Here is a 26,486-nt window from a genome sequence, read left to right on the forward strand (position 1 = left end):
AGAGGAGTCAGTAGGGTGAGTCTGGAAAGGTGTGGTGACTGTGCCTTCTTAAATCCATCCCTATTGTTGTTTTGTTGATGTGACGTGAGATTGTTTCTGTTATTATTGAGACGTCAAGAAGATCTCTGTGCCTTATTGTGCCTCTAATCTATTATTAGAAATTAGAATCTTTCTCAGTGACACAATAACTATTGTGGTTGGAGGATCAAGACAGAAACCGATAATAATTCCTGTGGCGTTCTGTATAAGACATGCAGCTTCAGAGAGCTTGTGTTGTTACTCTGGCAGCCTTCCTTCCCCTATCTTTTGGATGTTGTGTAAATGTGTTTGACCCCCAGCCCCTTTCCGACTGGTCTGATTAGAGGGAGGGAGTTTGATGGTTCGAGGCGAGCACTCTGCTCATACGAGGCCTCGCTGAGTCTCTTTCTCTGCATTATATCATAATGGAGCCCTGGAATAGTATCTTCTGCTGCTGCGTGGAGAAATACAGAGCGAACTTTGAACTCTATTGGTCAGCTGCCTGGAGATAAGGAATGTAGTGGGGAGCGGATTTAGAGAGGCCGCCACACGACAAGCAGGACAACACGCGACACGTCAGCTGGAGACACAGTTCTGTACCGCACTGGAAGACCGACAGGAGAACTGGCAGGTGTACTGCCTTTTAGTGTATTCTCTGATGTGCGACAATAACCCCTATACAGGAGAATACATGGTATACACCACTTGGGAAAACATTGAAGATCTTGAGAGGAGGGATATAAAGAAAAGTCCTAAAGGAGGGATCAGTGTTCCCTGGCACAGGTAAGTGGCTTTTCTGGTTCTCCAGAGCACAGAAGAGCAGAGCAGAGACAGTCAGACATGCAGGTGAGGCCAGGCAGACAGTCAGACATGCAGGCTAGGCTCTGGAAGGTCTTTCAGCAGGCCAAATAAAGACAGCACAGCAGTGGTATTCAAAGTCGGGGTCTGCAGTGGTGTTGCCAAAATAAATACAAATTAAGAGTACAGGTCATTGTATGGGACAATATAAAAACGTTTTTGAGAAAGAGATTTAGATAAATGTATGTATTGGTTTCTTTTCATTTTGATAAGAGATGGAAATGTAATGAATTGAAAGTTATTTGTTGATTTAAAAATCGAAATATACTGATTTTAAAGTTGTGTCATTGTATTTGGGGTGGGGTTATAAGAAATTATTGCGAGAAAATAAAATGGAGTCCCCAGAAATTCTGGCGGAAGAAATGGGGTCCCCGTTGCAAAACACTGAATACCTCTGGGCGAGAATAGTAGATAGTGGGAGAAAGAAAAAGAGAGGGCGGGTTATACACAGAATCATTTCAGCTTAAGGAGAGAGGGGGCTGACTCTGATTGGCTCCATGGGTAACTAACACTCCTGCCACAAAGGAAGGGGAGAGAGAAAGAGAGAGCTACGGGCCTCAGTGTGCCATGCAGTCGCTAACCTATGTGAGAATGAGCCCTGAAGTGTGTGCTGTGTTGTTGTGTTGCCTCACCGGGACTTGAGATTGACAGGGATGGATTTGCTCCTTGATTCAGGCTAACGTTGAAGGATTCTATGCTCTCCTCTGCCCTGAAGCCAAACCCTACAGGAACAACCCCACAGGCCCAGATCTGAGAACAGGAGTGGGACACACACCCCAAACAGAGCTTGGAGCCCGTTGTCATGGCGATGACTGCCCTGTTCAGGGGCAAGTGGGGTCAAAAGTCACAGGAGCCCCCTGAGAAGCGGCCCGCCATGCCGGTGTACTCCAGAAATCACGAGGAGGATGAGGAGGATGACAGGGTCATCGCCCCCATCCGCAGGAACTCCCGTTTCTACCGTTCCATGAGGAAGAAGAGGCTGGCCGCGTCAGAACAACATGAAAGTAAGAATAGAATACACCCTCTTCCCTTCCGCTCAGAATTTCACCAAGTGTCTGTATCTTTTGTATGCTACAGTGGAGAGTCATTAAGTTTGAGAATACAATAACTAATTCAGTTTGAAAATACCTGGGATTTAGGTAGCATGGAATGCTGATAATCTTTGTCTACAGCAGTTTTAGGAAAGTTCTGAAGTTTGTCTCCATCTAATTTCATGGAAGGCCCTAATTCTAGAGTTTAAAGCTGAGCTGGTTGGTTAACTGGATCTCTTTAGCGGTGGAGGAAAAATTATCCAATTTTCATACATTGAGGAAAGATGCCTTAATGGAAAATGACTCAAATAAAGTGAAAGTCACCCAGTAAAATACTACTTGAGTGAAAGTCTGAAAGTGTTTGGTTTTAAATATACTTAAGTATCAAAAATGAAATTAATTGTTAAAATACACTACATGACCAAAAATATGTGGACACCTGCTCATGGAACATCTCATTCCAAAATCATGGGCATTAATATGGAGTTGGTCCCTCCTTTGCTGCTATAACAGCCTCCACTCACCTGTGAAGGCTTTCCCCTAGATGTTGAAACATTTCTGTGGGGACTTGCCTCCATTCAGCCACAACTGATGTTGAGCGATTGGGCCTGACTCTTAGTCTGCATTCCAATTCATCACAAAGGTGTTTGATGGGGTTGAGGTCAGGGCTCTGTGCAGGCCAGTCAAGTTCCTCAACACCAATTGGCATTGCGCATGGTGATCTTAGGCTTGGGTGCAGCTGCTCGGCTATGGAAACCCACTTCATGAAGCTCCCGACGAACAGTTCTTGTGCTTACGTTGCTTCCAGAGTCAGTTTGGAACAGTAGTGAGTGTTGCAACCGGGGACAGATGATTTTTATGCGGTTCAGCACTCGGCAGTACCATTCTGTGAGCTTGTGTGGCCTACCACTTTGCGGGAGAGCCGTTGTTGCTACTACACGTTTCCACTTCACAATAACAGGACTGGGGCAGCTCTAGCAGGGCATAAATTTGATGAACTGACTTGTTGGAAAGGTGACATCATATGACGGTGCCACGTTGAAAGTCACTGAGCTCTTCAGTAAGGCCATTCAACTGCACATGTTTGTCTATGGAGATTGCATGTTTGTTTGCTCGATTTTATACACCAGGTGTGGCTTAAATAGCCGAATACACTAATTTGAAGGGGTATCCACATACTTTTGTGTATATGTTTCAGTATACACTACATCAACAGTAATAGGTTCAATAATTTCAAATTCCTTATATTAAAGGAATACTTAGAGATTCTGGCAATGAAACCCGGTTTCTACTTCCCCAGAGTCAAATGAACTCCTGGATACCATTTTTATGTCTCTTCATCCAGTATGAAGGAAGTTAGTGGTATTCGCGAGCCAATGCAAACGGGTGTTAGAGCAATGACTGGAAGTCTATGATATTTTCTACAGTAGCATGCTAGCAGTTACCATACACTTCCAGTCATTGCGATATATAGATACCATGGACTTCCAGTCAATGTGCTAATGCTAAACTCAGCAAAAAAAGGAACGTTCTCTCACTGTCAACTGTGTTTATTTTCAGCAAACTTAACATGTGTAAATATTTGTAAGAACCTAACAAGATTCAACAACTGAAACATAATAGTGAACAAGTTCCACAGACATGTGACTAACAGAAATTGAATAATGTGTCCCTGAACAAAGGGGTTGGTCAAAATCAAAGGTAACAGTCAGTATCTGGTGTGGCCACCAGCTGCATTAAGTACTGCAGGGAATCTCCTTCTCATGGACTGCACCAGATTTGCCAGTTCTTGCTGTCAGATGTTACGCCACTCTTCCACCAAGGCACCTGCAAGTTCCCGGACATTTGCAAGTCATCACCCTCTGATCCAACAGGTCAATGGGATTGAGATCCGGGCTCTTCGCTGGCAATGGCAGAACACTGGCAATCCTATTCTGCAGGAAATCACACACAGAACAAGCAGTATGGCTGGTGACATTGTTATGCTGGAGGGTCATGTCAGGATGAGCCTGCGGGAAGGGTACTACATGAGGGAGGAGGATGTCTTTCCTGTAATGCACAGCGTTGAGATTGAGCTTGTTGTCATTGCAGGCAGTCTGATGATGCTGTGACACACCGCCCCTAGACCATGACGGACCCTCCACCTCCAAATCGATCCCACTCCAGAGTACAGGTCTCGGTGTAAACGCGAATCCAACCATCACCCATGGTGAGACAAAACCGTGACTCGTCAGTGAAGAGCACTTTTTGCCAGTCCTGTCTGGTCCAGCGACGATGGGTTTGTGCCCATAGGCGACATTGTTGCCGGTGATGTCTGGTGTCACACCTGCCTTACAACAGGCCAACAAGCCCTCAGTCCAGCCTCTCTCAGCCTATTGCGGACAGTCTGAGCACTGATGGAGGGATTGTGCGTTCCTGGTGTAACTAGGGCAGTTGTTGTTGCCAACCTTTACCTGTCCCGCAGGTGTGATGTTCGGATGTACCAATCCTGTGCAGGAGATGTTACATGTGGTCTGCCACTGCGAGGACAATAAGCTGTCTGTCCTGTATCCATCTAGCGCTGTCTTAGATGTTGCAATTGCAATGTATTGCCCTGGCTACATCTGCTGTCCTCATGCCTCCTTGCAGCTTGCCTAAGGCACGTACACGCAGATGAGCAGGGACCCTGGGCATATTTATTTTGGTGTTTTTCAGAGTCTGTACAAAGGCCTCTTTAGTGTCCTAAGTTTTCATAGCTGTGACCTTAATTGCCTACCGTCTGTAAGCTGTTAGTGTCTTAATGACTGTTCCACAGGTGCATGTTCATTAATTGTTCATGGTTCATTGGACAAGCATGGGAAACCATGTTTAAACCCTTTACAATGAAGATCTGTGAAGTTATTTAGATTTTTATAAATTATCTTTGAAAGACAGGGTCCTGAAAAAGGGATGTTTGTTAGCAACTTCCCTCAAACTGCACACAGATACAAAAATTGTTTCCACGAATTCATCTGACTCTGGGGAAGTAGATAAAGGGCTTCATTTCCAAAATCCTGAAGTATCACTTTAAGCAAACCAGATGGCATGATTTTTTTTTTAATTTACAGATAACCAGGGGCGCAAACACACAGACATCATTTACAAACTAAGCATTTGTGTTTAATGAGTCTGCCAGATCAGAGGCAGTAAGGATGACCAGAGGTGTTCTCTTGATAACTGTGTGAATTGGAAAATATTCCTATCCTGCTAAGCAATCGAAATGTAAGGAGTACTTTTGCGTGTCAGGGAAAATGTATGGAGTAAAAAGTATCTTATTTTATTTAGGAATGTGGCGAAGTTAAAGTTGTCAAAAATAGAAATAGTTGTTATTCTTTGGTGTTCCATAGACCACAGAACAGGAGCGGTTGTATTGTTCTACAGAGAACACAGGCCTGTTGGTAGGCCGGTCCTGAGAGCTAATGAAACCAGAGGAACCGGTTCCAATGTTTTAAAATATGTGTGATGCCTGTTCTTCTAGCCACCCACCTTTAACCTCCAGGCTTCAAGCTTCATATAGCCTGAGGCTGAAGAGGAGAGCTACCACCACTGAATTATACCTTTCCCACTGGGCAAAAAATGGTTGAATCAACGTTGTTTTCACGTGATTACAATGTGATGACATTGAATCAACTTGGAAAACTGATTGTTGATGAATTTTTGCAAATACAAGGGAATTTCCATTTCTATTAACTTAAATTCAATAACAGGGTGACCTTTTTTTGTTGATTTCACGTTGAATTCAAGTTAAATTCACATTAGTTGACAACTCAACCAAGTTAAAATCAAAACTAGACATCTGTGCCCAGTGGGTTGTTAACATTTAGTACATACCATAATATTTAGTTATTGACAACAAAGTATTCAGATACATGATGTGTAGGCCAATGGACAATGAACTGTGTGACTACACTAGGGCATTCTATGGCAGTATTGTATGAACTGTGTGACTACACTAGGGCATTCTATGGCAGTATTGTATGCTGTTTTTATTTCAACCATCCCCCTATTTTTCTTTATTACCCCAAATAAAGGTGACACCTGTACATGGTGCAGGTTTCCAGGAATAGACACAGACAGCTAATTTCTGTAGGACTCTTTCCTGGTCCCTGGTAGACTTTGCCCAGCCTGTGGGATAGGCTTTTAGGGTGAGGGAAATTGCTTTATTTATGACCAGTTAGGTCAGGAGAGTCAGGTGCCCTAGTTAAACAAGAGTACGTTATAAAACCTTTCATTAAACATATGGGACCATTCTAAAATATGATGAGAAGATGTGCTACTCTTAGATGACGTAAGCATCAAAAACTGTAACCGTTGATATTTAATTCTTGAAGGATTTGAGTCCTTTGAGATGAAGTCAAACCATTATTCAACCTCTAGTCAAAGCTGGTTACGATTTTCACTTTGGGGATAATCTTATCTCTGTCCAAGTGCTCTTATTGTGGGAGTTGTATAACAATTGTTGTTGAACTTTTTCATTCCCCATACGCTCTCAAAACAATCTTGAATCTACAGGAATGATGTACAGTAATGGCTGGATGAGATTAGAAAGCTAGGTTGATGTTTGTGTAAGCGACCTACATGTTGGTTAGTAAGGAGTTTGTTGTGGATGATCTTACAGTACTGGGACAGCTGCACTTTTAGTGCCGGATTGTGGATGTTTTTTTTTTCTTCTGTATGTTGCTATGAACAAGTGCTGTGGGTGCCCTTGTATGGGACTGGACTAGCTGTTCCATGGCTACTGAGGTGTGTGTGGGACTGGACTGGCTGTGTTTTCTAGCCACTGAGGTGTGTGGGACTTGACTGGCTGTTTCGTAGCTACTGAGATGTGTGTGGGACTGGACTGGCTGTTTTGTGGTGTTAGGTTCTAATTATCAGAGTAAGAACTCAATGGACACGATGAACGCTCATACCAAGTTTATCCTTCCCAAAGGATCGAACAGCTGGACAGAAAACGACATATTCACACAAGCACTGATATTTAACCGTTTCTCCTATGCGAGTCTCCTCCTACACATCTGAAAAGCCAATGCATATCTGTTGCTAGACAGAACCTTAGTGATATCTGTTCCTCCTCACTTCATCTGACCTGACCTCTGCCCCAAAGTGCTCACTCCTCCCCAACTCATGGCTTTCATGGTGACTGGTAGGATCCCTGATGGCTAATAACAACATATCCTGACATAATGTAAATGTTACACATTACCCCCTCTCCCTCAGTGACATGAATAAGTATATTTCATATTCTCAGAACCCAACAGTAGCTACTGAAGTCTGTGTGTGTGGGACTGGACTGGCTGTTTCCGAGCTACTGAGGTCTGGACTGGACTGGCTGTTTCCTAGCTACTGAGGTGTGTGGGGGACTGGACTGGCTGTTTCCTAGCTACTGAGGTGTGTGGGGGACTGGACTGGCTGTTTCCTAGCTACTGAGGTGTGTGTGTGTGTGTGTGTGTGTGTGTGTGTGTGTGTGGGGGGAGGGAGGAGGGAGGGGGGGGGGACTGGGGCTACTGAGGTGTGTGGGGGACTGGACTGGCTGTTTCCTAGCTACTGAGGTGTGTGGGGGACTGGACTGGCTGTTTCCTAGCTACTGAGGTGTGTGTGTGTGTGTGTGTGTGTGTGGGACTGGACTGGCTGATTCCTAGCTACTAATGCGCGTGTGTGGGACAGGACTGGCTGTTGCCCAGTTACTGAGGTGTGTGTGTGGAACTAAGTTGTGTGGGACTGGAATGGCTGTTTCCTAGCTACTAAGGTAGGTGGGGTGGGGGACGGACGGACTGGACTGGCCGTTTCCTAGCTTCTGAGGTGTGTGTGTGTGTGTGTGTTGTGACGGCCCTGAATTTTTCTGAACAGTCTTAGTGCTTCTCCTTCCAATAGGGCGCTTCCCCTTCAATTCCCAATTAAATAGTGCTTCTCCTTCCAATAGGGCGCTTTCCCTTTAATTCCCAATTAAATAGCCAGCATCAGCTGCACAAAACGGGGGTTATGATGGAGACGGGAATGAGGATGTGTTCAGCGCTCAGTTCCGAAAGTCTCTAATTCGTTTGTTTTGTTGCAGTTATACGTGTGTTTTGTAGCCCAATATAGTTTACCCAGGATCGGATCCACTCTTTCCGTGGACTACACTTTTTCGTGACCTTTCTCCGCTGGAGATCTGCAGGCGGATTGGCTTGTCTGACACCGACTACAACCTTTTTGTATTCGGTATTTCATTTGTTTTGATGTGATGTATACTGTGATGATTTGTGTAGTTAGTTGTAGTTGAGGACTTAGTAAGAGTTGATACGCTTTAAAGTTCTGTGGTAAAATAATTGTATGATTCATACTGGGTTTACGCTACACTTGAATGAACGGACAAACATTGCGTGACAAAGGTCACTTGCGTTCCCCGAACTCTTTTACCGGGCTGGACTCTTTTTAGGCCCGAGGTACATAACATTTCTGGAGGAACCAGAACTCATTGTGATATTATTATGTGTGTGTGTAATCATTGATGTTGCTAATACAACCCACGCAAAATAATAGTTGTTTTTTGAAGTTCTTTCCAATGTTTTAAACTTTTCATAAACCCTTATTTCCATTCTGACTTTTACGTAAGTCCTTTGTATTGGTGTAGACTTGACGGACCAGATGGGACTCATTATCCCCCAAACCAAAAGGAGAAACCAATGTTTTCTCTGGTAGGCACAACCTACCTGGCACCCCTATAAATAATAACCTCAAGTCAAAACCATTACTGTGTGTGTGACTGGACTGGCTGTTTCCTAGCTACTGAGGTGTGGGACAGGACTGGCTGTTTCCTAGCTACTGAGGTGTGGGACAGGACTGGCTGTTTCATAGCTACTGAGGTGTGTGTGTGTGTGTGTGTGTGTGTGAGACTGGACTGGCTGTTTCATAGCTAATGAGGTGTGTGTGTGTGTGACTGGACTGGCTGTTTCCTAGCTACGGAGGTGTGTGTGGGACAGGACTGGCTGTTTCATAGCTAATGAGGTGTGTGTGGGACAGGACTGGCTGTTTCATATCTACTGAGGTGTGTGGGACAGGACTGGCTGTTTCATATCTACTGAGGTGTGTGGGACAGGACTGGCTGTTTCATAGCTACTGAGGTGTGTGTGTGTGTGAGGTGTGGTGTGTGGGACAGGACTGGCTGTTTCATATCTACTGAGGTGTGTGTGTGTGGGACAGGACTGGCTGTTTCATAGCTACTGAGGTGTGTGTGTGTGTGTGTGTGGGACAGGACTGGCTGTTTCATAGCTACTGAGGTGTGTGTGTGTGTGGGACAGGACTGGCTGTTTCATAGCTACTGAGGTGTGTGTGTGTGTGACAGGACTGGCTGTTTCATAGCTACTGAGGTGTGTGTGTGTGTGTGTGGGGGACAGGACTGGCTGTTTCATAGCTACTGGCTGTGTGTGTACTGTGTGTGTGGGACAGGACTGGCTGTTTCATAGCTACTGAGGTGTGTGTGTGTGTGGGACAGGACTGGCTGTTTCATAGCTACTGAGGTGTGTGTGTGTGTGGGACAGGACTGGCTGTTTCATAGCTACTGAGGTGTGTGTGTGGACAGGACTGGCTGTTTCATAGCTACTGAGGTGTGTGTGTGTGTGACAGGACTGGCTGTTTCATAGCTACTGAGGTGTGTGTGTGTGGGACAGGACTGGCTGTTTCATAGCTACTGAGGTGTGTGTGTGTGTGACAGGACTGGCTGTTTCATAGCTACTGAGGTGTGTGTGTGTGTGTGTGGGACAGGACTGGCTGTTTCATAGCTACTGAGGTGTGTGTGTGTGTGTGTGTGACTGGACTGGCTGTTTCATAGCTACTGAGGTGTGTGTGTGTGTGACTGGACTGGCTGTTTCATAGCTACTGAGGTGTGTGTGTGTGTGTGACTGGACTGGCTGTTTCATAGCTACTGAGGTGTGTGTGTGTGTGACTGGACTGGCTGTTTCATAGCTACTGAGGTGTGTGTGTGTGACTGGACTGGCTGTTTCATAGCTACTGAGCTGTGTGTGTGACTGGACTGGCTGTTTCATAGCTACTGAGCTGTGTGTGTGACTGGACTGGCTGTTTCATAGCTACTGAGCTGTGTGTGTGACTGGACTGGCTGTTTCATAGCTACTGAGCTGTGTGTGTGTGTGACTGGACTGGCTGTTTCATAGCTACTGAGGTGTGTGTGACAGGACTGGCTGTTTCATAGCTACTGAGGTGTGTGTGTGTGTGTGACAGGACTGGCTGTTTCATAGCTACTGAGGTGTGTGTGTGTGTGTGTGTGTGACAGGACTGGCTGTTTCATAGCTACTGAGGTGTGTGTGTGTGACAGGACTGGCTGTTTCATAGCTACTGAGGTGTGTGTGTGTGTGTGTGTGTGTGTGTGTGTGTGACTGGACTGGCTGTTTCATAGCTACTGAGGTGTGTGTGTGTGTGTGGGACAGGACTGGCTGTTTCATAGCTACTGAGGTGTGTGGGACAGGACTGGCTGTTTCATAGCTACTGAGGTGTGTGTGTGTGTGTGACTGGACTGGCTGTTTCATAGCTACTGAGGTGTGTGTGTGTGTGTGGGACAGGACTGGCTGTTTCATAGCTACTGAGGTGTGTGTGTGTGTGTGGGACAGGACTGGCTGTTTCATAGCTACTGAGGTGTGTGTGTGTGTGTGTGTGTGTGTGTGTGTGTGACTGGACTGGCTGTTTCATAGCTACTGAGGTGTGTGTGTGTGTGTGTGACTGGACTGGCTGTTTCATAGCTACTGAGGTGTGTGTGTGTGTGTGACTGGACTGGCTGTTTCATAGCTACTGAGGTGTGTGTGTGTGTGTGTGTGTTTCATAGCTACTGGACTGGCTGTTTCATAGCTACTGAGGTGTGTGTGTGTCTGGACTGGCTGTTTCATAGCTACTGAGGTGTGTGTGTGTGTGTGTGTGACTGGACTGGCTGTTTCATAGCTACTGAGGTGTGTGTGTGTGTGACTGGACTGGCTGTTTCATAGCTACTGAGGTGTGTGTGTGTGTGACTGGACTGGCTGTTTCATAGCTACTGAGGTGTGTGTGTGTGTGACTGGACTGGCTGTTTCATAGCTACTGAGGTGTGTGTGTGTGTGTGTGTGACTGGACTGGCTGTTTCATAGCTACTGAGGTGTGTGTGTGTGGACTGGCTGTTTCATAGCTGTGTGTGTGACTGGACTGGCTGTTTCATAGCTACTGAGGTGTGTGTGTGTGTGTGACTGGACTGGCTGTTTCATAGCTACTGAGGTGTGTGTGTGTGTGTGTGTGGCTGTTTCATAGCTGGACTGGCTGTTTCATAGCTACTGAGGTGTGTGTGTGTGTGTGTGTCTGGACTGGCTGTTTCATAGCTACTGAGGTGTGTGTGTGTGTGTGTGTCTGGACTGGCTGTTTCATAGCTACTGAGGTGTGTGTGTGTGTGTGTGTCTGGACTGGCTGTTTCATAGCTACTGAGGTGTGTGTGACTGGACTGGCTGTTTCATAGCTACTGAGGTGTGTGTGTGTGACTGGACTGGCTGTTTCATAGCTACTGAGGTGTGTGTGTGTGTGTGTGTGTGTGACTGGACTGGCTGTTTCATATCTACTGAGAGGTGTGTGTGTGTGTGTGACTGGACTGGCTGTGTCATAGCTACTGAGGTGTGTGTGTGTGTGTGTGTGTGACTGGACTGGCTGTTTCATAGCTACTGAGGTGTGTGTGTGTGTGTGACTGGACTGGCTGTTTCATAGCTACTGAGGTGTGTGTGTGTGACTGGACTGGCTGTTTCATAGCTACTGAGGTGTGTGTGTGTGTGACTGGACTGGCTGTTTCATAGCTACTGAGGTGTGTGTGTGTGTGTGTGGACTGGACTGGCTGTTTCATAGCTACTGAGGTGTGTGTGTGATGTGTGTGTGTGTGTGACTGGACTGGCTGTTTCATAGCTACTGAGGTGTGTGTGTGTGTGACTGGACTGGCTGTTTCATAGCTACTGAGGTGTGTGTGTGTGTGTGTGACTGGACTGGCTGTTTCATAGCTACTGAGGTGTGTGTGTGTGTGTGTGACTGGACTGGCTGTTTCATAGCTACTGAGGTGTGTGTGTGTGTGTGTGACTGGACTGGCTGTTTCATAGCTACTGAGGTGTGTGTGTGTGTGTGTGTGTGTGACTGGACTGGCTGTTTCATAGCTACTGAGGTGTGTGTGTGTGACTGGACTGGCTGTGTCATAGCCACCGAGGTGAAGTTACCGCCAGGTAAATCTATGATGTTGAAATGCCTATTTACTCTGTTCCATCTGACTGCACAATCCACTGTCTCATCAACTCAGCCAGGCAATTTATATACTAGATCTACACTGTAATAAGACATTACCCCCTCTTTTTTTTTTTTTTTTTAGACAAGCATTTAGTTTTCAACATTGGAGATTTGTAATTACCTTGCTGGCTGTCTCTCTGATATTTGCAACTTTGTTTCAATATTGAAATTCGATCTCCAGCTGCTCATTAACTCATTTAAGGATATATCCCCCCAAAATCACTAGACAATAGATTAAACAAACCCAAACACATCTATTTGTGTTTATTATTCTGTTATTCTTGCTACACTGTTAGGCGAGACTGTGTTAGCCAAAGTTGGCTGGCTAGCAAGCAAGGGATAATGTTACCAACCATCATGGCAACGGAACATTTTAGAATGAACGAGTGGGTCGCGTCCATAGATTTAGAACAAAAAAACGTAATGACTGAGTTGCCTCTGGCAACCCATAGAACGAATGACAAGCTGGCTTGTGTACCAATCATTGATTTGTGTCTGGACTATATCTCATGTAACTATTAAAGAGTATGAATAAGTTCATACAGATTTAAATGAAAATATGTCCATTATTTGAACATGTTGGTAACCCGTTGTATAAAAGTGATATATTGGTTTGGTTACCGGTCCAAGACGAACCTGTGCCAATACATCCTCCAAACACCGGCTTCTCGGGCATATTCACTTAACTAGAACAACATGTGCCTTTGCCCTCTGTGGTCTTAGATCAGCAGAAAAAGGTGGCACTTAACTGATGCATATCATTCATGACTTAATCGGTGGGTGCATAGAACTTCTGTTACAACAATAACCTGGAACATATGGAAGCAATTGACCCTAAATAAGCAGGAGGTAATCTCAGAAAAGGGGAATTTGAAGACTAGCTATCCAGATTGGTCCATGCAATCTGAGGTCCTTGGATAGTCCCTACCTCATTAAAATGGTTAAAGGAAGGGTTAAGGTTTAGGGTAGGGACATCCCAAGGATCCCGGATAACACTGACCTATCAAGCTCTTTCATGTCAGTTAAGGTTAGATGGATCAAAGAACAAGAGGTACCTTGGCCACTGTGGAGTGTTGAGAAAGTTCAAACTGTATGCCCATTGGCCAGAATTTTACAACGCTATCCCATCTCCCTACTCGATTTACCTGAATACCTTAATCCTTTAAGTGTTGACATTGATAGTCTGCCAAGCATATACTCTTCTGAGGAGTTCTTGGTTATTAGTATGGTCTGTCTGAGTCAGCAACCAGGAAGTAGAGGATTCAGCTAGCTAAGGATGAGTTTTCTGACCAAAAATGCTGCCACCCCCAAAGTCCAATGTGTTTGTGACCTCCATGTACCACATTCAAAATATATTGTCCTTTGTTTTAGTTGTATAGACAATAGTTGACATCTCAATGTCTATTTTGTTAAATTGGATTTACGCAGCTGTTTATCAAGAGCTTATAGCTGACTAAATCAAATTTCACTGTATGAGTGTTCTCGTGAGATAATCACTCACTTAACACACCCACTTGGTGTCAGTTTGCCAGAGGAAAATCAGGTCTGAACAGTGTTAGTCAGTGGTGCAGCAGCTTTTATAGAACCAGAATGGAGCTGCTAGGCAAACAGTGCCATTGAAAAACAATCACTAAGTAGACTAGTTCAGCACTGAGAGGAAAACCCAGTTATTCACGTGTCCCAGTGTACAGTAATCTGCTGAAAACACTCTCTCAATCCAACTCAGGAGGCTCTCCTAGCAACACGTTATTCCATCTAAAGGAGGTTTCAAAGTCATGACCACCTGCCAATCAGCCCTGTACTCACTGTGTTTCTAATATAGAAAATAGAGGTAGAGCTCCTCTATTTTCCTTGTCTTCCACTCACTGTTTCCTTTTTGCTCACACCCCTTTCCCTTAATTATCGTCTCTCTTCCTCTTTCAGGCCATGCAGTCTCTCTGAGGCCTGGCCCAGAGCCCAGCCCAGCCAGCAGGTCAGGCAGCAGTACCCTCAGTGTCCCTGATCTCCAGAAACCTCCCCTATCTCCCCGGGCACGACGGTGAGCCTCGCCATAAGCCAGGCCAGACTGATTCAAACCCAGACACTCACACGCAGACACACACTCAAACTGAGAAGCAACCAATTTATTGTATTTTATGAGCTGCCTTTCCATTGAGTGAGATATGAGCCTAGAGCAAGCTGCACTGCTCTTTATCCCATATATTGTGTCAAGGAAAATCTGTTTTCTGAGTCTTACAGTTAAATTCACATTTGAGTCATTTAGCAGATGCTCTTATTTAGAGCGACTTAAAGTAGTGAGTGCATGCATTTTCATACTTTTTTGTTGCTGTAATACAGTTAGTTATATTTGCCTCATCTTCAAGGATTTACTTATTGTTATTGCAGCTGCTTCTTACTGTGTGCCTGTTGTATGTAGTATGCCAACATCTCCACGTCCACTCCATTCTGGAACTGTGTTGCCAAGCAACGGGGAGCCCAGGAGCCCACACATACTTTCTAGCGAGGTTTCTTCCCCTCTTTGGATGAGGAGCGGAGGAGGAGAAGGAGGGAGGAAGAGCGCAGATGCTTCTCCAGCTAGCGGTCAGTGTGGAGGGGGCTCCACTTCCTCCTCTGTTTCTAGCGCTCTGTTGTATCGGACACATGGCATGCACGCACACACTGAAGACATGGAGAGCCTCTCAGAACGCACCGCCGCCTGCTCTGTACGGGGGCCCGGAGGGGACACGCAGTCACCGCAACCAGCGGAAGAGGGGGTCGACGTAGAGGGAGTCAAACTCAGGTAAAAAGATGGGGAGAAGAACTGTTGGGTTCTGCAAGTGGTACTTATGTGCTAATTGGTAATTGATTAGTGAAAGTGCAGTATGTTGCAGGTGATTTATTTCTGTGTAATAATAATAATAATAATAATAATATGAATAGGTGCTCAGTGAAGTACTAAAACAGTATGCAGTGAGCTAGGCAGTGTGGAGAAACTTGTAGTCCTGATTTTTTTTTTTGTGCCTTTAGAATGAGAGGAAGTGGGAGTTGCAGCATTTCTGTACCTTCTATCAAATTCATATTGGTAGCAAAAAGAAGTCCCTGGGCTCTGGTTTAAATCTTGGGGCATGAATATATATTCCTCATTTGATGTGAATCTTTTTAAAATGCATATTATTGATTTTGAGGATGGAATCTCACATAGAAGGAATGTCTGTGGGAACAAGGATCTATTGGGAGCCTGTTGAGATGAATATCGAACATTTCTCATGCAGTGTCGGGAGACCATGCATAATGAACAGATGGTATTTGGACAATGTGAAATGAAGTGCTCTCAATCTGACTCTCATAGACCTCCAGATGCTCCAATGATTGTCCTCGAATTGTTGTAAATTATAGGATGAACAGTGCTTTGCCGTTTGACGTCAAAGCATCTCCTTGCTCATCTCATCTTTATTTTTCTCTCTTTCTCTACTCAGGTTGGTGAGCAATGGGGAAAGAAAGGGCTCAACACCATTGAAAATAGAATCCATCTGCTACAGTCTCAACATTGTCAAGAACATTGGTGAGAAAAATGTAGCCAGTGGAACTGTCAATTCCATGCAAGTTGGAGGTAACATATGTATTCAACCCACAGCACTTCAACCTACAGAGCTGCTGCTGCACTGACATAATGATATTCTCTGTTCCACCACACACACGTGCAGATGGTAATACATTCAGGTACACACATGAATGCAGGTATTGAACACACACATACTGCTGTTAACAACAACATATCTATCCTATGACATTGCCTTTAAAAAGAACAAGATTTCCCTGAAGTTGCATCCATCTATCACTTAACTTCAATGTGCATCCGTCAAGGTTGAAGATTAAGTTTAGTGTGTGGTGGGGCTCTGTTCTCTGTACTTAGAGTAATGGGTATAGATGAGTTTAGAGCAAGGTTAAAGGTCAGGTGCTGCACACTTGCAGGGTGAAAAATCATGTGCTGCACACCTGTTCTGTATGTGTAAATAAAAGGATGTCCTTTGAAAGGATGCATTAATAGAAGAACTCGGGCAAAAGTGCTTATTGGCTTATTGTCAACATGTTGGTTTAAGCGTCTCTCTTTCTCCTTCTCAATCTTACCCTCTCTCTCTCAATCTCTCACTCTGACTGTCTTTATAGCTCTCTTTTCTCTCTCCCTCTCTTATATAAGTGTCAATACCAGACACCCACCTAAAATAGGTTAGCATTTGAATCTGACTAAGGGGGTGTATGCAACTGTTTCCTGCTTTTCAACATCACCTTAACCTCTGTAGGGTGAGAGGACAGAACACACTCATGCATGCACACACACAGTGCCAATGTTCTCCTCCGCAACTAACCACCCCGCTTATCAATGTGCAAATATCCAGCCCTCTTTCACCTGAAACTGGCTGAGGGAAAGGTAGAGAGGACTGATAGAGAAATGTGAAGTCAGCCACTGGTGGCCTGCCAATATGCAAAGGAGTTGAGATCCATTCCTTCCAAATTGACTATACATAATAACTCATGTAGTTACACAACTCCACGATTTCACATAAATATAAAGGGAAGATTTTAGTTCTAGGTCACGGGTGTCAATGTAAAGACACAAGTGTAGTTGTGAGTTATAAGTTCGATTTTCCCCCATGGGCCACATGCTGTGATGTGGCTTCAGACTAGTGTCTGCTAAATAACCCTAATAATATGATATTGTTATCAAACAAACATGACCATGTGCTCAGACTCATGTTGTCTTCCTTCTGTCTTTTTTCTTTTTCTTGTCCCTTTTTTCCCCTCCAGCCTTCCTGTACCAGGAGTACCGGGACACATCCAAGCAGCAGGAGATCGAGCAGCGACGGCAGCAGGAAGGGTTGACCTATGGGGTCAGCGCGGGGTTAGGGGTGACGTCCCCACCAGCCCTGCAGCTGCAGTTGAGGAACAACTCCCGCTCTCTGAGTCTGTGGCAGAACCTGGAGGTTGTGCAGCAGAGCGGCCTGCTCACCCAGCTACTGCAGAGAGAGATCATCATACAAGAGGTGTGAGGTCATACAGTAAAGGGAAGGGCTGTACAGCAGAGAGAGGTGAAAGGTTATACTGTAGGGTAAAAGTTCAGAGGTCTTACCTGAACGGTAAGTGAATGCCTTCTTGACCTGTGTCCTCTCTCTCTTCTCTAGGCCATGTTTGAGCTGGTAACCTCAGAGGCATCCTACTACAAGAGTCTGGAGGTGCTGGAGACCCACTTCCTGAAGAACCCTGTGCTGGTCAACACACTCAGCCAATCAGACATGCACTTCCTGTTCTCCAACATTGAGGAGGTGATGAAGGCCAGCGAGAGGTAAGAGAAGCGTTTGTGTGTGTGTGACTAATCAACCCCCCCCCCCCCCCATCCTCTGCAATATTTGATTACTGACCCCATTAAGCTTTCTGAAAGTAAAAAGCAAACAAGTCCTTAATCATCTTTCATTCCATATCATACTGTAGTGACATTTATTAAACTGTCCCCTGCTGATGATGTCATACTATACATCCTTCCTTAGGTTCCTGATGGACCTGGAGAACCGCATCGAACAGTCCCTCCAGATCTCAGAGGTGTGTGACATCGTCCACCACCACGCCGTCAAGCACTTCCACGTCTTTATCACCTACGTCATCAACCAGGTGTATCAGGAGAAGAACTACCGGCGCATTCTGTGGGTACCCCTCCAACTAATGTTTACAGTAGCATGATATGTGGGTTAACCTCTCTGTGCAGTGGTACAATAGATGGAGTTGTGGTTGGTATGGCAGCTGTGCCAAACTGTTGACCATCACAGATCATTATTTTCAATTTAGTCTTACTCAACTGTCAACTCTATGATTTATGCGCAGTAGACCTGTGTACTGACTGAATAAAATGAAGGCCTGTGAGTTGTATGACAGCATACCCGACAGAATAACACATGACTTTCAGCACAGGGGTAAGTGGCTGTCCATCGTAGTGACTGAACAGAACAAATCCTTAAGAAAGAACCTTGAGCTGTGGCTATGATAACAACAGAACACCTCCACATTGAATAACATTTTGTTCACCTGTCAAAAGTTTGGAGACACCTACTCATTCAAGGGCTTTTCTTTATTTTGACTATTTTCTACATTGTAGAACAATAGTGAAGACATCAAAACTATGAAATAACACCATATGGGATCATGTAGTAACCAAAAAAAAGTGTTAAACAAATCAAAACATATGAGATTCTTCTGCCTGTGTTTTGTGTTGGCTGTCTTTGTGGTGGTTTGAACATGCCTGTGTTTTGTCCAGACAGGGAAATCAGTTATTCCGCGAGGCCATGGCTCAGCTGGAGAACCATCCGTGTGTCCGAGGCCTGTCCTTCACATCCTTCCTCATCCTCCCCTTCCAGAGGATCACACGACTCAAAATGCTGGTCCAGGTAAACATGGTGGTTCTTAAAAGTTAATAATAGTTGTGATAATGCTTTACAGTGTGCTAACATATTGCAGTATTCAGGATGTAGGTATTGCTTTGAACTTCTGATGCTGTGTTTGCTTGCAGAACATTCTGAAGAAGGCAGAGGAGAATTCAGAGATTGAGGCTAATGCCATCAAGGCTCACCAGCAGCTGGAGCAGGTACAGTAGGGAGGAGTGCTGACTTTGCTTGGGTCCAGTACTGACGCAGGTACAGTAGGGAGGAGTGCTGACTTTGCTTGGGTCCAGTACTGACGCAGGTACAGTAGGGAGGAGTGCTGACTTTGCTTGGGTCCAGTACTGACGCAGGTACAGTAGGGAGGAGTGCTGACTTTGCTTGGGTCCAGTACTGACGCTGGTACAGTAACAGTACCAGACCCTTACAGTACCAAACCAGTCTGGGAGAGATGAAAGCGTGCTGGATTGGATTCAGTACTGGCCTGGGGCGTGTTGGAGGAAGTAGTGCTGGTGGTGATTATAGGCTCAGCGCATGTCATGGTGTTGAGTGTCACATCAGAAAACAATCATCGCCGTTCATCATTTTGAGAAGACTTAGTCTTGTCACGCCTCTCTATGCTTTCTATGGAATGATGACTGTCATGAGGTTAATTGTCGTCACAAACAAAGGAATGTGGTTTTAATTGGAGCATAGCCTCTACATAGGGTTTGGGCTCTGAAACAGGTTCAGCACCCATTCCTTTGGACACATGTTTTGCATACATTATTTGCTTCCCAGTAATGTTCTGGTAAAAAGATTCTCCGGTACTTTTGTAGACCTTTTTGCCAGTAGTTCTGAAAGTAGCGCCCACGAGCCAGAAGTGCTGCCCGAAAATGTAGTACTACGTCACGAATGTGCAGACATGGCGCCGCTTAGCTTCCGGGAAACAGTCGCTTTCAAACTAGGGAAGTTGTGGCTAATTGAGGTAAGACAGTAATTCTGTTTATAGATTATGCATGTTTGTACAATGGCATTGTTGAATACTCCTTTCTGATTGGCTTGAGGGACATTCTAGAGTACCCATTATGTCCCGATAACGCATGGTATATTTTCACGTCAGAATTCAATGGCTATATTTCATTTTTACATGTTTGTTTGAGCTGCTGTTGAATTCGATTTTCATAATAGCAAGCTAGGACTGATGATTTGGTTAGCGAAACTAGCAAGTCTATTTGGTTAACACGGCAAGTACTGTAGCTATCTAGTAAACTTGCTAGATACTACAGTGGGTGTTGAACAGATTTATACTGGCAAATGAACATATTTCTAGTGGCAAAAGTGTTCAATTATAGCCATGGTATTAAAGGGATAATCAACTCGGGGTTCCACTCCGTTAGCGCGTCTTGGGAAACCTTCCATGTCATTCATTATTTTCCATAGAATGCATAGCCACTCATTGATTATCCCTTACATAAACTACACATTGACAGGTTTAAAAAATGCTTAGTCGCCAAAGTTCTGGAGCATGTCTTTAACTGACAATATTCAATTTTAAGGGAGCCTTGGGATGTGTTCCATATAATGGTTTGTTTGTGTGCATGTCAGATTGTGAAGGAGTGCAACGAGGGTGTGAGGAAGATGAGTCGTACAGAGGAACTCATCAGCATTGAGAAAACACTGGAGTTCAAGTCTAAGGTACCTGCAGCTGCCAGTCATGTGACAACATAACTATATTCTATATAGTAAAACAGTTACACTGCCAGACTGGCACAAACAGACTTAGATAACCTTTGACTATCGCAGTTAGGTTCATTGTCTGTTTGAATCCTTTAAGGAGGTTGATGGACCGAAAATGTTTTGCATTTCGAATATAGAAACTATATTGTAAAAAAAAGAGTTCTCCATGATTTATAATAACCCTGAGTTGAACTCTGACCTTGTGAACTGTGACCCTTTCCCTCCAGTCGGTGCCGGTGATCTCTCACTCCCGCTGGCTGCTAAAGAAGGGTGAGGTGCAGCAGATGGCTGGGCCCAAGAGCACTAGGACCATGCGGAGCAAGAAGCTCCACCACCCTGTCTACCTGTTCCTCTTCAACAACCTGCTGCTCATCACCAAGCGCAGCTCCAGGTCAGCACATGACATCATCACACAGACGGCTAGTGGTCATTGGGGGTCACAGCACACCCACTTTCAGTCTGGAACTTTCTATTGATCCTCCCCACGGCACATTATTTTGTATACAGGCAGTTTCGAAGTATACTACCTGCCAAACTGCCCTGTGCTCTCAGCAGGCTTTGTTTGTTTATTTATATATATATGTCTGTGTCAGTGGTGAGAAGTACCAGGTGCTGGACTCGAGCACACGGGCCATGCTGAGAACTGAAGACCTGGAAGACCAGGGTCAGATGCTGGCCAATGTGTTCAACCTGAAACTCCTGGAGAACCAGGAGGAGAGGCCTGTCAACTACATGCTCAAGACCTCCAGCATGTGAGTGACTACAACTAACAGTATTATATATATATATATGTGTGTGTGTGTGTGTCTCAAGACCCCTCGGTACCTAGTATACTCTGCACAGTATTTCTCTGTATGTCATTGTTTATAACGGATCAATCTCCCATGTGTTCCTGTGTGCTTCTGCCAGGAGTGATAAGCTGCGGTGGATATGTGCTCTCACGCCAAATCGCCGCACGCGATTCATGTCCACCAGTGCCCACCAACCAGGTGAGATGCACACAAAGATGACATCCACTACTCACAGCTGAACTCTTAAGTACCAAATACCAGGTGGTACATGCACTACATGACCAAAAGTATGTGGACACCTGCTCGTCGAACATCTCATTCCAAAATCATGATCATTAATATTGAGTTGGTCCCCCCTCTGCTGCTATAACAGCCTCCACTCTTCTGGGAAGGATTTCCACTAGATGTTGGAACATTGCTGCGGGGACTTGCTTCCATTCAGCCACAATATCATTAGTGATATTGGATGATTAGGCCGGGCTTGCAGTCAGCGTTCCAATTCATCTCAAAGGTGTTTGATGGGGTTGAGGTAAGGGCTCTGTGCAGGCCAGTCAAGTTCTTCAACACCAATCTCAACAAACCATTTCTGTATGGACCTCGCTTTGTGCACATGGACGTTGTCATGCTGCAACAGGAAAGGGCCTTCTCCAAACTGTTGCCACAAAGTTGGAAGCACAGAATCCTCTAGAATGTCATTGTATGCTGTTGAGTTTAGATTTCTCTTCAGTGGAACTAAGGGGCCCGAACCGTGAAACAGCCCCAGACCATTATTCCTCATCCATCAAACTTTACAGTTGGCACTGCATTGGGGCAGGTAGCATTGTCGTAGCATCTGCCAAACCCAGATTTGTCCGTCGGACTGCCAGATGGTGAAGCGTGATTCATCACTCCAGAGAATGTGTTTCCACTGCTCCAGATTCTAATGGAGGTGAGCTTTACACCACTCCAGCTGATGCTTGGCATTGCGCATGGTGATCTTAGGCTTGTGTGTGGCTGCTCGGCCATGGAAACCTATTTCCTCCCGACGAACAGTTCTTGTGCTGATGTTGCTTCCAGAGGCAGTTTGGAACCCGATAGTGAGTGTTGCAACTGAGGACAGACGACTATGCACTCGGCAGTCCCGTTCTGTGGGCTTGTGTGGCCTACCACTTCGCGGCTGAGCCGTTGTTGCTCCTAAACGTTTCCACTTCACAATAACAGCGTAGTTGACCGGGGAAGCCGTAGCAGGGAAGAAATTTGACGATCTGACGACTTGTTGGAAAGATGGCATCCTATGACGGTGCCACGTTGAAAGCACGGAGCTCTTCAGTAAGACCATTCTACTGCCAATGTTTGTCTATGGAGATTGCATGGATGTGTGCTCTATTTTTTTAAACCTGTCAGCAACGGATGTGGTTGAAAAAGCCAAATCCACTAATTTGAAGCGGTGTCCACATACTTTTGTGTATATATGGTGTATGCTATTAATGTGCCATTGTGTGTGTGCGGTCAGCTTCTCCCCAGGTCCAGTGTATTCAGTCGTACTTGTCTCAAGAGCCAGATGAGCTGTCCATTGAGATGGCTGACTTGCTGAACATCCTGGAGAGGACAGACGATGGTGAGACCAGACAACATATCTCCTGGGAGATGTTATTACTAGGACCTCTACTGTAGATTCACCAGGCTGCCTGTTATTTAATCTCTCCCTCTCCTCTCTCTTTTTCCTCTATCAACCCCTCAGGCTGGATGATGGGTGAGAGGCTCCATGATGGAGAGAGGGGCTGGTTCCCCTGTCGGGTGGTAGAGGAGATCCAGAACCAGGAAGTGCGGGCCCAGAACCTCAGGGAGTGCCAGAGGATCCACCTGGCCCATGGAGGGGGTGCTTCCTCAGGGGCCAGACTGGGCTCCAGGGGGGCCAGACGCACCCCCAAAACACCCAAAGTCTCCAACTTCTTCGGTACCTGGACTGACCAGTCAGAGGAGGAGCAGGGAAGCACATAATATTCCACTCTGAAAGTTACTGGCAGTAATCTTTACTGGACCACATGGATCAAATGACAGAGATCATGTGATTTCAGCATGGGATTGCATTGGAGGAAAGTGATGTAATGACATTATTTCCTGTTAACTGTTTCCCCTTCTCTGGTGGTTTTACTGTGCCAGGGTTTAGGGTCCCAGGCTGCAGGTTTTAGGGTCCCAGGCTCCCCTGATGGGTCCTAAGATCAGAGCACTTCTTCCATAACTCAAACACTGTCTTCCACTACTTTCAGTGGAATGATTCAGCACTAACAGTCTAACTGAAACAAGGCTCCGGTGGAACAGGAGCTATGCATGTGATGGGAGAAGATAACCACAGAAACATTTCTCAAGGGGATGTGAATGTATCGTAACCTTGCCTCAGCTGCATGGGTGTGATTTTTGTTATTTCATTTTTTTTAAGCACCTTTGCCTGAGAGTTAAATCCCCCAGAACAATGGCTTGGCGATCCACCCTTTTGTAAAGAGCAACTCCTCTATTGAAACCATTCAAGAAGCAAGTTTTAAAAATAGGTGAGCCGCATTGAATGTAAATTATCCATGAATGATTCTGTATAGTAAATAGAACAATCACATGACTGGGTGCTCAGTATTGGACTGGAGGCGAAGACTAGCACTACAGAATCACAGGCCTTGCTTACAGTGGACGTGTTCTGGGGGTCAGTTCCCTCGCCAATACTGATATGCCACTTACACATCACGCGCACACAAAAACACTTGGGGGAAATCCAGCACAACCTGTCCAACACCAAAAATCCTCCACAGACACGTGGTCCTGAAGCATCTGCACAGAATGTGCCGGCACACTGACAGAACTGGCATGCGAGTGACAAAACGCGTGTGTGTATGAGTACAGTATGTGTACGTGTGTCTATTGTCTTGAATGTTCAATATGTGATGAAATAATTACTCAATTGTGTCATTTCATTATATGAGAAGTAATTTATTGTTAATAAAAACTAAATGTGAAATTCAAATGGACATTATTTGTGTTTTAACTGTTTCGACTGGTCTTTAGCCCACTTGTTGAGCACTGATTTAGGTTTATCTCTGAATGACTTCCTGGTAATGTGGAGAAATGTTTTAACCTGAATAAAGGTTATCAGGTGGTGAATCAGAACTTTGTCTTCCTGACACTATTAATGTGTAACATACTGTAGCGACCCGCACAGACAGCTGTGTGTTATGTGTTAGGCTAGGAGGTGGTTGTGTTGTACTGACCAGTACCCGGTGTTCGCGGGGTCCGACATGTCAATCAACCTGCTATCTGCCAATCACGGGAATGCCTGGAATGTTCTGATGCCGGGCATCCTGGTGGTTGGCGGAGTGGCGTGGAGGGGGGTTGGGCAGGGGGATGGAGCATTGGAAGTTAAGACCAGGTTCAGCTTTTGTTCTCTCTCTCTTACGTCTGGGCTTCCCAAGAGAATGTCACGATTGGCTTGTGGGTTATCTGTCATCTTTTTGGCGTGTGCTACGGCCCAAACAGTAGCCTGTGTAAAGTTGGTTTAATAAACCGTCAATTCGCAAACTCAAGCCTCTGTCTGGACAATTGTTCATTTATGATCTAGGCAGGTCATTACAATACTACCTGAACTATTGAGCATTACTATGCTTTATTAACATATGGTGGCAGGTAGCCTCGTGCAGACAGACACAACCCGGTCCGTGGAGGAATATTTGTCTTGAATATCATTGGGTTTTTGGTTGTCCGCGGCATATTTGACTAAAATAAATAGGCCAATTTGACGTAGGCCTACTTGCGCAATGCGCTGAACTATGCATGCTGCAGTCTAGGATAAAGATGGGATATATTTTGAACCGAGGCTGCAGTAAACAAATTGTGTTGCCATGAAGTATAGCTACACTAAGCATACACACATACGAGTATAGCCCTGCCGCGCAGCCTGCACGCTCACTCTCTCTCCCTGGATTTGTTTAAAATGACAGCTGCACACCAAAGCCGTTCTGTCAGACTTGCCTCAGAAACGATGCTATGAAGCCATTTGAAAATACGCAGACATTTAGAAACAAAGCATCCAGTATAAATAAACGATTTTGTTTTACCAAAAAGAGATGAGATGTCAAACTAAAAAAAATGCTGCACAATAATTTCACAGAAAACGATACTTTACTGAAGGCTTCGTACTCATAACATTTCCATGTGCCAGGCTCCTTTCACCATAGTTGATAAACTAGTCATGCCGTCAGTCATGGATGCTTATCGAAAAGTTTAAGGCCCAACTGCTGCTGCAAAGGTCAGTGAAATCCCACTTTACAATGACACTGTCACGTGTATAATCCAGGATATGGCAGATGATACTGAATCACAGGTTTTAGACAAGAGTCCGTGCATGAAAACGTGTTGCAATCTAATTAGATGATACGACTGACATGTCAAATGCCCCTTCTTGTATATATTCCCTACATAGTGTAACGACCCTGGGTTTATAAACACGGATAAAGACTGTCGCTGGAGCATGCTTTTACGGCACAGTCGACAGCGCGCTAGATTTCGGGCTATAGAAGGTCAACGGTTCGAGGCCTGCTCCCTGCCTGTTTCATTACAATACTTTATTGTGCATTCAGAAAGTATTCAGACCCTTTCACCTTTTCCAAATGTTGTTACCTTACTGCCTCATTCTAAAATTGATTAAATAGTTTACCCCCTCATCAATCTAAACACAACACCCATAATGACAAAGCAATAACAGTTTTTTAGAAATTTTTGCAAATGTATACATAAAAAAACTGTAATATGACATTTACATAAGCCTTCAGACCCTTTACTCAGTACTTTGTTGAAAGGGAAAGGGGGATACCTAGTCAGTTGTACAACTGAATGCATTCACACACCTGTATTTGGGGATTTTCTCCCATTATTCTCTGCAGATCGTCTCAAGCTCTGTCAAATTGGATGGGGAGCGTTGCTGCACAGCTATTTTCAGGTCTCTCCAGAGATGTTAGATCGGGTTCAAGTCATGGCTCTGGCTGGGCCACTCAACGACGTTCAGAGACTTGTCCCGAAGCCACTTCTGCATTGTCTTGGCTGTGTGCATAGGGTTGTTGTCCTGTTGGAAGGTGAACATAAATGCATCTGATTAGTAGATTACCATCCATAGGCTCTACTACTGCATATAGTAGGCCTTCCCCGCATATTATAATGAACAGGTGTTTAAATTAGACACCATGACACACAAAGTCTACAGTTAGAGGTTCTAGTTTTGACCAAATTGAGGCCAACCGTCTCCCCCCCCATGGTGTGTGCTGCAACCACAGCGGTGGTAAAAACCAAACTAAGAACAATTTTACTCCACTGCTCACCAGAACCATAGACAGTGGTTGGCTGGCTGATGTACTATGTGA

At 45.1% G+C, this 26,486-nt stretch overlaps 1 protein-coding gene across 3 annotated transcripts; it reads left to right on the forward strand.

Moving 5' to 3' along the window:
• Positions 1-24,656, forward strand: LOC135553116 (ephexin-1-like). 3 transcript variants are annotated; one of them, XM_064985234.1, is made up of 16 exons: positions 1-801; positions 1,552-1,880; positions 14,118-14,232; positions 14,611-14,973; positions 15,650-15,735; positions 16,980-17,215; positions 17,354-17,514; positions 17,717-17,869; positions 18,478-18,607; positions 18,730-18,804; positions 20,186-20,275; positions 20,545-20,708; positions 20,911-21,069; positions 21,227-21,306; positions 22,601-22,705; positions 22,829-24,656. In XM_064985234.1, exons 2-16 carry the CDS (start codon positions 1,679-1,681, stop codon positions 23,086-23,088), a joined length of 2,379 nt encoding a protein of 792 aa, XP_064841306.1. In that variant the 5' UTR covers positions 1-801; positions 1,552-1,678; the 3' UTR covers positions 23,089-24,656. The 3 variants fall into 3 exon arrangements, with proteins under 3 accessions (XP_064841306.1, XP_064841304.1, XP_064841307.1); XM_064985232.1 differs by having other exon boundaries at positions 1,592-1,880; XM_064985235.1 differs by lacking the exons at positions 1-801; positions 1,552-1,880 and adding an exon at positions 4,012-4,116.
• Positions 24,657-26,486: the final 1,830 nt, after the last annotated feature.

The sequence above is a fragment of the Oncorhynchus masou genome, chromosome 13, assembly GCF_036934945.1.
Source record: "Oncorhynchus masou masou isolate Uvic2021 chromosome 13, UVic_Omas_1.1, whole genome shotgun sequence".
Classification (NCBI taxonomy): domain Eukaryota; kingdom Metazoa; phylum Chordata; class Actinopteri; order Salmoniformes; family Salmonidae; genus Oncorhynchus; species Oncorhynchus masou.